This window comes from Mustela putorius, unplaced genomic scaffold (genome assembly GCF_011764305.1).
Source record: "Mustela putorius furo isolate JIRA1106 unplaced genomic scaffold, ASM1176430v1.1 tig00000596_pilon_pilon_pilon, whole genome shotgun sequence".
NCBI classification, from domain to species: domain Eukaryota; kingdom Metazoa; phylum Chordata; class Mammalia; order Carnivora; family Mustelidae; genus Mustela; species Mustela putorius.
In genome coordinates, this window is record NW_025421428.1 from 10178036 (window position 1) to 10189066 (window position 11031).

Below are 11031 nucleotides of genomic sequence, written 5' to 3' on the forward strand. Positions count from 1 at the left end.
TTGCTACTGTCCTTTGTGTTTTTAAAAAATATTTATTTATTTATCTATTTATTAACATATAATGTATTATTAGCACCAAGGGTGCAGGTCTGCGAATCACCAGGTTTACACACTTCACAGCACTCACCATAGCACATACCTTCCCCAATGTTCATAACCCCGTCACCCTCTCCCTCCCCCCCTCCCCCCAGCAACCTTCATTGCTAATGTCCTTTGATGTACAAATTTTAATTTTTATGAAGTCCAAACATAGAATGACCTTACAACCTGGCAACTTCACTCCTAGGTATATACTGAAAAGAAATGAAAATGCACGTGTACATAGAAACTCATGCACCAATGTTTATAAGCACCGTTATTCCTAATTGCCAAGAGGTGGAAATAATTGTGTCCACTAATGGGTGAGTGAGTAAATTGTGGCATATCCATACCATGGAATATTACCAAGCCATTAAAAGGAACAGGGACATAACAATCCATGCTACAACTTGGCTGCACTTTGGAAACATTACACTGAGGGACAGAAGCCAAACATAGTCACATAGTATGCAGTTCCAGAATAGGTGAATCCTTACGGTCAGAAGGTCAGTTACCAGGAGACAGAAGGGAAAACGAGGAGTAATTATTTAATGGTAAGGGTGTTTCTCTGTGGTAATGAGAAAATTCTGAAAACTAGAGGTGGGCGTTGCACAATGTCGTGACCATTGTAAAAGCCACAGACCTGTATGTTTCAGAACAGTGGGTTGTATGTTATGTGAATTTCACCTCAAATCTTTAAATTGTATGGTAATTAAAAAAAAAAAAACCCATTGGTTGAAGAACAATATAATCCCAGTTGCTTTTAAATTACAGAGTGACAGGTACGTTATGAGATGGTGTGCAAATGTACGCATATAGGAAATCCTCACTCCGCACTCCCCACTATAATGTGAGACTGTAAAAATGGCCAGGTGACCTGAAATCAATCAAAGAGAAGTTAATAATTAGTGGGAAAAATTATGATTGTTCTGTGATCTTTGGAAGTTGCTGTCAAACATTAAAAACTCTCCAGTGGTTTGTTATAAATGTAGAGGGAAATGAAAAAAATAGTAAAACTAAAAATAATAAATTTAGTGTTTACTAAATCAATGCCACTTAAATTAGAAACATTAAAAATTAAAGTGTTTTCTTTTCTTTATAAAAATATGTCAGTGGAGGGGCGCCTGGGTGGCTCAGTGGGTTAAGCCGCTGCCTTCGGCTCAGGTCATGATCTCAGGGTTCTGGGATCATGTCTCACATCGGGCTCTCTGCTCAGAGGGGAGCCTGCTTCCCTCTCTCAATCTCTCTCTCTCTGCCTGCCTCTCCATCTACTTATGATCTCTCTCTGTCAAATAAATAAAATCTTTAAAAAAAAAAATGTCAGTGGAGGGGCACCTGGGTGGCTCAGTCGTTAAGCATCTGCCTTCAGCTCAGGTGATGATCACAGGGTCCTGGGATGGAGCCCCACATCAGGCTCCCTGCTGGAGTGGGGGGAAGCTGCTTCTCCCTCTCCCACTCCCCCTGCCTGTGTTCCCTCTCTCGCTGGTCTCTCTCTGTTAAATAAATAAATAAAATCTTAAAAAAAATAATAAATTAGTGGAGGGGGGCACCTGGGTGGCTCAGTGGGTTAAAGCCTCTGCCCTTCGGCTCAGGTCATGATCTCAGGGTCCTGGGATTGAGCCCTACATCGAGCTCTCTGCTCAGCAGGGAGCCTGCTTCGCCCTCTCTCTGCCTACTTGTGATCTCTGTCTGTCAAATAAATAAAAAATAAGTAAAAATAAAAATCTTTTAAAGCGTCTGACTCTTTTTTTTTTTTTTTTTTTTTTATTTTTTTTTTTTTTAAAGATTTTATTTATTAATTTGACAGAGAGAAATCACAAGTAGACAGAGAGGCAGCCAGAGAGAGAGAGAGGGAAGCAGGCTCTCCGCCGAGCAGAGAGCCCGATGCGGGACTCGATCCCAGGACTCTGAGATCATGACCTGAGCCGAAGGCAGCGGCCCAACCCACTGAGCCACCCAGGCGCCCCAAAGCGTCTGACTCTTGATTTCAGCTCAGGTCACGATCTCAGGGTTGTGGGGCTTGCTCTGCACACGGCAGACCGTCTGCTTCAGATTCTTTTTCCCTACCCCCTGTTCGTACATGCAGGGGTAAACTTACTCTCAGATGAATAAATAAATCTCCAGAATTATATATACATCAATGGGGTGCCTGGCTGGCTCAGTCGGTAGAACATGTGACTCTTGCTCTTAGGGTCACGAGTTTGAGCCTCATATTGGGCATGGAGCGTACTTTAAAAAAAAAAGTATCAAGGAAGATCTTTTGGGTAGATAGCCAAAGTAAATGCAGAGGCTTTAACCCACTGAGCCACCCAGGTGTCCCCCGTGTTCATTTTCGCATTAGTCACAATAGCCAAGATATGGAAACATCCTACACGTTCCTCAGTGGATGGATGGATAAAGAATGTGGTCTGCGTACATGTACAGTGGAAAGTTATTCAGCCTTAAAAAGGAAGGAAAGCCTGCCATTCGCTACAGCAGGAATGAACCTGGAGTGTGTAATGCCCTGTGAAATCAGCCAAAGACAAATACTGTGCGGTGTCATTTATAAGTGGGATCTTTAAAAAAAAAAAAGGTACACACTTGGGATGTCTGGGTGGCTCAGTTGGTTGGGCAGCTGCCTTCTGCTCAGGTCATAATCCCAGGGTCCTGGGATCGAGTCCCACATCAGGCTCCTTGCTTAGCAGGGAGCCTGCTTCTTCCCTCTGCATCTGCCTGCCACTCTGTCTGCCTGTGCTTGCTCGCTCTCTCTCCCTCTCTCTCTCTGGTTAAAAAAAAAAAAAAAAAGTACACACTTTTTTAATAAGATGAAGACGTGGGTGCCTGGGTGGCTCAGTGGGTTAAAGCCTCTGCCTTTGGCTCAGGTCACGATCCCAGGAGGTCCTGGGATCGAGCCCCGCATCAGGCTCTCTGCTCAGGCTCTCTCTCTCTGCCTGCCTCTCTGCCTGCTTGTGAGCTCTGTCTGTCAAATAAATAAATAAAATCTTAAAAAAAAAATAAGATGAAGACGTTCTGAGGACCTGACATAGAGATGGTGACTCTACTTGATCATACTGTATACTAGAATTTAAATTTGCTGGAGAGTAGTTCTTTTTCTTTTTAAATATTTTATTTATTTATTTGACAGACAGAGATCTCAAGTAGGCCGAGAGGCAGGCAGAGAGAGAGAGGGGGCAAGCAGGCTCCCTGCTGGGCAGAGACCCTGATGTGGGGCTCAATCCCAGGACTCTGGGATCGTGACCCGAGCCGACGCAGGCAGAGACTTTAACCCACTGAGCCACCCAGACGCCCCAGCTAGGAGAGTAGTTCTTAAACGTTCACTCTCTCGCTCTCTCACACACACAGAAGGTAGCTCTGTAAGGTGATGGATGTGTTAATGAACTTGACAGTGGGAGTCACTTCACAATGTCTACATATATCAAATCATCACCTTATGCACTTTGTTTTTTTTTTAGGGAGGGAGAGAGAGGTAGGAGAGGCAGAGGGAGAGAGAATCTTAAGCAGCCTCCAGGCCCAGGGCAGAGGCTGACTCGGGCTTGATCTCACAACCCCGAGATCATGAGCTGAGCCAAAACCAAGAGTTGGATGCTTCACCGACTGAGCCACCCAGGGACTCCATGTATGACAATTTTATTTGTCAATTATATCTCAATAAATCTGGGGGGAAATTTTCCAGAGCAGTGCGAACATTGCTTGCTTTCTAGTTCCCTAACTTGGGAGAGGGAACAGCATCTTTTCTCAGCCCTGATGAGTTTACTTCCTTCTTTCTGAGTTAACATCAACTTCAAACATTTCCTCCCTTGTATTTTCACTGTTGTGAAATATATCTGGGCGTTCCTTTGATATGACCTCTTTGCCTGGCAGCCCTTCCTCTGGGACATCTTCATCCTTCTGGTTACAACCGCATGCATCAGGTACAATGGTCAACCTGCCTTCACTAAGTTTCTCTACTTGCTGGAGTTTCTAGAACAGCGAAGGGCTGTGCTGTCAACCTCCCTACAGCCAGCGCTTTCTTTCATCATTCCACTTAGGTTCAATGCACATTGTTTAAAGATTTTATTTATTTTTTTAAAGGTTTTTAAAGATTTAAAGATTTATTTTTATTTACTTATTTATCATATTTATTATATATTTTATTTATTTTAAAGATTTATTTTTAAAGATTTTATTTATTTATTATTTATATATTTTACTTATTTATTTATTTCATTTATTTATTTGACAGAGAGAAACACAGCAAGAGAGGGAACACAAGCAGGGGGAGTGGGAGAGGGAGAAGCAGGCTTCCCGCTGAGCAGGGAGCCCGATGCGGGGCTCGATCCCACGTCCCTGGGATCATGACCTGAGTCGAAGGCAGACTTGCAAGGACTGGGTCACCCATGTGCCCCTCAATGTGCATTTCCTGCTGTCTCATCGCTCTGCATTTCTCTGCAGCACTTTCATCTTGGTTGGCCAATTCCCTCTTCTGATGATCACTTGTGTAGTCTGTCCTGTGGGTTCACCACGGGGAGGCAGGAGGCAACGCAACTACGGAGCTTTAGTGTGTGTGTGTGTGTGTGAACTGCAGAGCATGAGAGCATGCCTGGGGCCAGTCCCGGATAGGCTTTCAAAGAAGTGATGTGATTAGTCAAAGCGCGTCTTCGATCACCACAGGGATCCGTGGGCTAAAAAGGAGCAAAGTTCGCACTCTGGACCTTGACTTGTAGTTAATGGGACACGCAAGGGAAGTTGGAACGGTGTGGCTGAGGGACCAGTGTTATTTAACTGAACCTTTGTGCCTGAAACTCATTCTGTTGTGCAAAGCAAGGGCCGCTTGGTTATGTACAAGGCTGTCTCCAGGGACACAGCTAAATAATTAATAGTGGTTTTCTCTGGGATGGGGTTAGGGTCTTACACACTTCAATACTTCCCCCCAAAATTTTATATATTTATCTGACACAGAGAGAGAGCGAGCGAGAGAGGGAGCACAAGAAGGGGGAGTGGGAGAGGCTGAAGGTGGCTTCCCGCAGGGCAGGGAGCCCGATGGAGCTCGATCCCAGGACGCTGGGATCATGACCTCAGCTGAAGGCAGATGCTCTACAACTGAGCCACCCAGGTGCCCCTCAACACTTTGTTTTGTTTTGTTTTGTTTTCACGCTGTGAGGCTCTGGAATCAGACAGACCTTGGACTGAAGCCATTTAATAGCGGTGTGACTTTTGGCAAATTTTAAAGTTTTTTAAAGACTTTATTTTACTTATTTGAAAGAGCAAGAAAAGAGAGCATGAGAGGGGCGAGGGGAGGGGCAGAGAGACGGGGGAAGCAGACTCCCCGCTGAGCAAGGAGCCTGCTGTGGGGGCTCCATCCCAGGACCCCCGGATCATGACCCAAGCCGAAGGCAGATGCTCAACTGATTGAGCCACTCAAGTGCCCAAAATTATGCAAGCTTTCTGAGAACCATGTCTGAATCGGAATGATAATAGCACCTGCCTCATAGAGCTGTCGTGAGACGTCAGTGAGAGGCCATGTGAAAGTCACTTAGCGTGGCGCCCCGCGAAGAGTCAGTGTTCCACAAATATCATCACTGTTACTGTTCCCTCAAGAGTATTCACTGGAGCAAAGTACCACAGTGCGGGCAGCAAGGGGCTCCATCTCACAACCCTGATATCATGACCTGAGCCGAAATCAAGAGTTAATTGACTGAGCCATGCAAGTGTCCCTTTTCCTTATTTTTTAAGATTTTATTTATTTATTTGACAGAGAGAGAGCACAAGGAGGGGGAGTAGCAGAAGGAGAGGGAGAAGCAGGCTCCCTGATCAGCGGACAACCTGAAGTGGGGCTTGATCTCAGGATGCTGAGATCATGATCTGAGATGAAGGCAGCTGCACCCCTCAACCCTTTCCTTATTTTTTTAAAAAATATTTTATTTATTTGACAGAGAGAGAGATCACAAGTAGGCAGAGAGGCAGGCAGAGAGAGAAGGGGAAGCAGGCTCCCTGCTGAGCAGAGAGCCTGATGTGGGGCTCAATCCCAGGACCTCGAGATCATGACCTGAGCCGAAGGCAGAGTCTTTAACCCACTGAGTCACCCAGGCGCCCCTCCTTTCCTTATTTTTTAAGTAGGCTCCACGCCAAATGTAGGGCTTGAACTCATCACCCTGAGATCAGGAGTTGGACATTCTACCAGCTGAGCCAGACAGGTACCCCTTGCTTGCTTTTGGATAGACATCTGTGCCCCTGCCTGGCATACCCCTAACCCCCAGTCCTATCTCCCTAGCAGGGCCCAGTCCCAGCTCTGCCTCCTCTTTGCCTGTGTCCACCTGGGCCTTCCTCTGAACTCCGAGGGAGCCACTAAACATCTGACGCCTGTGCTAAATTCCCTAATCTTCAAAACAACCTCCTAGGAAGGCATTATTATCCCTATTTTGCTCAGAGAACAAAGGCCACTGAGCTGAGAGCCTGAGCTGCGATTCGAATCCTGGTTTGCTGTTTTCAGTCGTCCAAAGGCTTTCCCCAAACACCCCTCTTTTAGGAGGTGGAAGCTGTCGCCTCCATTAGCTCCCCTGTCTACAGACCAGCAGCCCTTGGGGGCTGGAGCCTTGCCTCTTCCGGCCCATATGCCGGCTGTGATGCCCAGCCCCAAGCCCCCCTAAGCCAATTCCATGCAATATGGAGATCTGGTTTCCGTGTTTTGCAAAAGGGGCACACCTGTATTTGGGGTGAGTCAGTCCTCCAGGAGGCAGATCTCTCCGGTGTCTGGAAGGATGTTTAGCATCCCCTGGGCTCAAAATGTGAGGTGCCCCAGTTACTGAGAAGACACAAGCCACAGTGCTCTGGAGATGGGGCCCAGGGAGGGGCAGCTTGTTACATGAATAATCCCAGAAAATGAAAGCCTGGGCGTGGATAGAAGCTCCACTCTGAACCAGCTGTGGGGCCATGGTCACGCCATACCGCAAGTTCTCTAGGCTCAGCTTTCTTGTCTGTCCGAGGGGATAACAAATAAAGCAGCCATTCACAGAAAGCGCTCAGCACAGGTCCTGCCCCGTGGGAACCTGTCCAGAAGAAGCTGTTAAAACAGGGTGCCTGGGGGACGCCTGGGTGGCTCAGTTGGTTGGGCAGCTGCCTTCGGCTCAGGTCATGATCCCAGAGTCCTGGGATCGAGTCCCATATCGGGCTCCTTGCTCCGCAGGGAGCCTGCTTCTCCGTCTGACTCTGCTTTCCACTCTGTCTGCCTGTGCTCGCTCTCGCTCACTCTCTCTGACAAATAAATAAAATCTTAAAACAAACAAACAAACAAAAAAAAAAAACAGGGTGCCCGGGCAGCTCAAGTGAGCGGCTGCCTTCCGCTCAGGCTATGATCCCAGGGTTCTGGGATCAGCCTCGGTCTCTGCTCATCCGGGAGTCTGCTTTTCCCTCTCCCTCCACCTCTCCCCTCTCTTTATGCTTGTTCTCTCTCTCAAATAAATAAACAAATAATCTTTAAAAAAAAAAAAAAAAAGCTGCTAAGATTTAAACCTATACAGGAAAGTTTCTTGCCAGATAATGAATCCTGATTTTTCTTCTCTTCTCTTTTCCCTTTTCCTTCTTAGTTCTCAGTCTAAAACCAGAGTTCCTACAAGCCAAAGATTTTGTGAAAACCTGTTGAGTTGGGGCACCAGGGTGGCTCAGTGGGTTAAGCCTTTGCCTTCAGCTCAGGTCAGATCCCAGGGTCCTGGGATTGAGCCCTGCATCATGGGGCTCTCTGCTCAGCGGGGAGCCTGCTTCCCCCCCCCCCCGCCTGCCTCTCTGCCTACTTGTGATCTCTGTCCGTCAAATAAATAAATGGAATCTTAAAAAAAACCCACAAAAACCTGCTGAGCTCATGGTTCTGCCCCAAGGGAGGCGACAACTTGTTCGGAGGGATCTAGTAAGCACAGTGACCTACACCTCGTTTCCTCTGACTTTGGAATCAAAGTCAAAGGCAAAGCAGAGAGAAACCACTTCTGGAGCCCATACTGCAGGTTTCTGGGCTGCCGGGGGAGGGGGTGGTGAGTGGAGACCCTGAGTGAGACACGCAGTAGGTAGCCCCCTCTTTATTCCTCCTGGCACAGGATCGAGATCCAAAATTGACATCTCATGCTAAGGCAGTTTTACACCTGGGGGAAAAACATCTACATTTACATACTTAATGCCTGGCAAGAACATTAAATAGAGTCACATCAGTTTTTCAGAAACTAAGGCTCAGAGTAGGGAAATGACTTACCCAAAGTCAAAGTCCCGGAAAAGCACCGAAAGACCTTAGCTGCAATTCCAAAGCTTATACCATGACCCAGGAATGAGGAAGTAGGATGAGCGTTTGCCTGTATTTTTTCAAGGAGCTGACAGTGCAGTCTGGGAGTGGATTGTGGCCCCACCGTGTGTTGGCACAGGACTGGCAGTGATTTCTCTTCCACTGTAGCTGGAACGACTTTGACCTGCTGGCCACAGAACTGGGGCGGGGAGGGCAGTGTCCAACTGGATGTCCCAGGGCACTGGCAACCTGAGAACCCGAGTAACCGTAAACAGCCGGAAAGACAGGAACTTCCAGTACTCACACCTGGATTTGCAAAGGCAGAGTTCCTGCTTTAGCCAGCTGGCTGCTAATCAGGAGGTGGGGAGGAATTTAGGGGTGGGGGAGTCCAGGTGGGAGGTGGGCGTGTCCCTAGAGAAGCTCTTCCTTGTTACTAACTCTCCTGTGTTCCTTTGTCGCCCCCACCTGGATTCTAAAATCGGGAAGTCCTACTCTGGCTTATGCACAGAAGTGAAGTGTGGATGGAGCGTGGAAAGCCACAGAGGTTGGCATGGGAAGGCATTCTCCAGGAGGAAAGATGGACTCATGCAGGTGTTTGACTGAATTTTTCTAACCTGCATGGTCTCTGATCATGTCAGTTACCTTCAGGTATGGGCACGCCTCTGCTCGGATCTCCAGCCTCATCATTCCGCCTTCCAGGTACCCTACACGTTTTTTAAGACACAGATTAAGTTACCTATTTTGAGGGGCACCTGGGTCGGCTCAGTCGGTTGGGCATCTGCCTTTGGCTCAGGTCATGATCCTGGAATCCTGCATGGAGTCCCGCATCGCATCGAGGGCTCCTGGTTCACAGGGAGTCGGCTTCTCCCTCTGCATCTGCCCCTCCCCCTCCACTCCCCACTTGCCCAACTTGTGTTCTCTCTCTCTCTGTCTCTTTCTCAAATAAATAAATTCTTTCTTTTTTGCCTTTTTAAGGTTACCTACTTTGAGAAGCTCTCTCCTCCACCCAGGCTGAGCCAGATCCCAAGGCCTGAGCTGCGGCCCACCATAGGGCTCCTCACAGATGCTAAGTACTGGGTTGTCTGTCACCCTCACTAGACTTCAGAACAGGAGCTGTGTGTCTGTCCTGTTCTCCACCAGATCCTCAGCCTCTGGCAGCTCAACTAGGACTGGCGGTCTCCCCAAAACATTCGTGCGGATCATCCCTGGAGGCTGAGGGGGACCCAGAAGCCCAGCAATCTCTCTCAGTTAGTGGGGGTGTTTCCTCTTTGGGCAACTCTCTTAATTTCTCTTTGCTTCCCTTACCGATCTGTAAAATGGGGCTCATCTGCACGTAAAGCCCTAGGTACGACAGGTGGGGCACTGGTGGCCTTGTGGTCGCACTGGCTAGTTGTAAAGGTGGGGACAAGGGGGGAGGGATGTGCCATGTTCACAGTCTCCAGGCAGCAAAGGGGGCAGGCCTTGAACTCTAGCCTGTGCTCTTGCCTCTAATGTCCCTCTCTTCATTCTTCACTCGCCACTATCTCCAGTCCGTTGTACCTGTTCGGTCACAGGTAAAAACAGCCATCAACAGTTACTTGGATAGAGCTGCCTGCTGGACCCCACGCTGGCTGTCACGTGGTTGTTAACAGAAAATGATTCTCAGTGGGAAGTGGGATAAGGAGATCCTAGCCATTAGCCTAAAACCCTCAGGGGCTCAAATTCCAGTATCTCAGCTTCCAGACAGGGAGGTAGTAAGTCCCTAATCTCGCAGCCATATTCCCGCAGGAGGGCTGAACTCAGACACTGGCTCAAGGCTTGATGGATGTGAGCCCTTATATCTTCATCATCTTATTTAAAAAATAAATTCTCCCCCCTTGCCCGGGTACCCAGGACTCCAGTTCCCCTGTCCGAGGCTACCACAGTTAACCCTTTCTTGTGCATCTTACCAGACGGCTGGTGCGCACCCCCCAGACGCGCACACTCTCACACACACGTTCTTTCCCACAAACTGTAGCGCCGATCAACGCAGGTCTTTTTGCCCCTTCCTTTTTTTTTTTTTTTTTTCATCTAAGGTATCTTGGAAGTCGTTCCATGTTAGTGCATACGGAACATTTTTCGTTTTAATGGCTGCACAGCATTCCGTGGTATGGATTATTTCCTAACGTGGCGGGCGTTACTATTGTCAGTGTGGGAGCCGCGAGGACTCCGGCCCCACGGAGCGGTGCCCCCGTGCCAGCCCCGGCTCTGCCCATAAATGGCCTAGCTACCTTGGGCTTCTTCCTCCCCACAGACATCACCGCGGGGGATGCGGGAGCTGGGTGCAGAGAGGACAGCCTGGCGGGTCCCAGCGTCCGAGTGCGGGTCAGCGTCAAGCGCGCGCAATTTATCCCCAGGGACGGTTCGCCGCCACTCCGCCGTACCAGCAGCATCAAACGCAGCGAGTATTCTGGCACAAACGAGCTCGGAACCGGTTACCAGGTCCTCCGGCCTCGGCACCCGGCCTCGGGGCAGCAAAGCGCAGGCACCAGCTACTCACCCTCGCCTCGGCGGCTTCACCGCTTCGTCCCCCAGCGCGCCCCGAAGGTTACAGGTGTCCATGTGCCTTTAAGGGGGCCGAGCCCGGTCTCCGCTACTTCCGCCCCAAACAAACATGACGCCACCTGGGCGCCCAGGGTGTGAAGGCGCGAAGAGAATTCCCATCAAAAAGATGGCGACGCCCTAGCCGCCGC

At 48.7% G+C, this 11031-nt stretch overlaps 1 protein-coding gene across 8 annotated transcripts in view; it reads right to left on the reverse strand.

The window, feature by feature from the left end:
- Window positions 1-11014, reverse strand: part of KYAT1 (kynurenine aminotransferase 1) — a 36250-nt gene extending 25236 nt beyond the window's left edge. For 2 of the 8 annotated variants that reach the window (XM_013058655.2, XM_013058654.2), the window contains exon 1: window positions 8294-8926. Coding sequence is in view for 2 of the 8 variants with exons in the window: in XM_013058651.2 (XP_012914105.1) it covers window positions 10839-10900 (62 nt within the window). In the remaining 6 variants the exon portion in view is untranslated. Of the gene's footprint in view, window positions 1-8293; window positions 8927-8962; window positions 9025-10838 lie in introns of those variants that run through there. The other 6 variants (XM_013058659.2, XM_045082555.1, XM_013058656.2 and 3 more) reach the window with 5 other exon arrangements.
- Window positions 11015-11031: the final 17 nt, after the last annotated feature.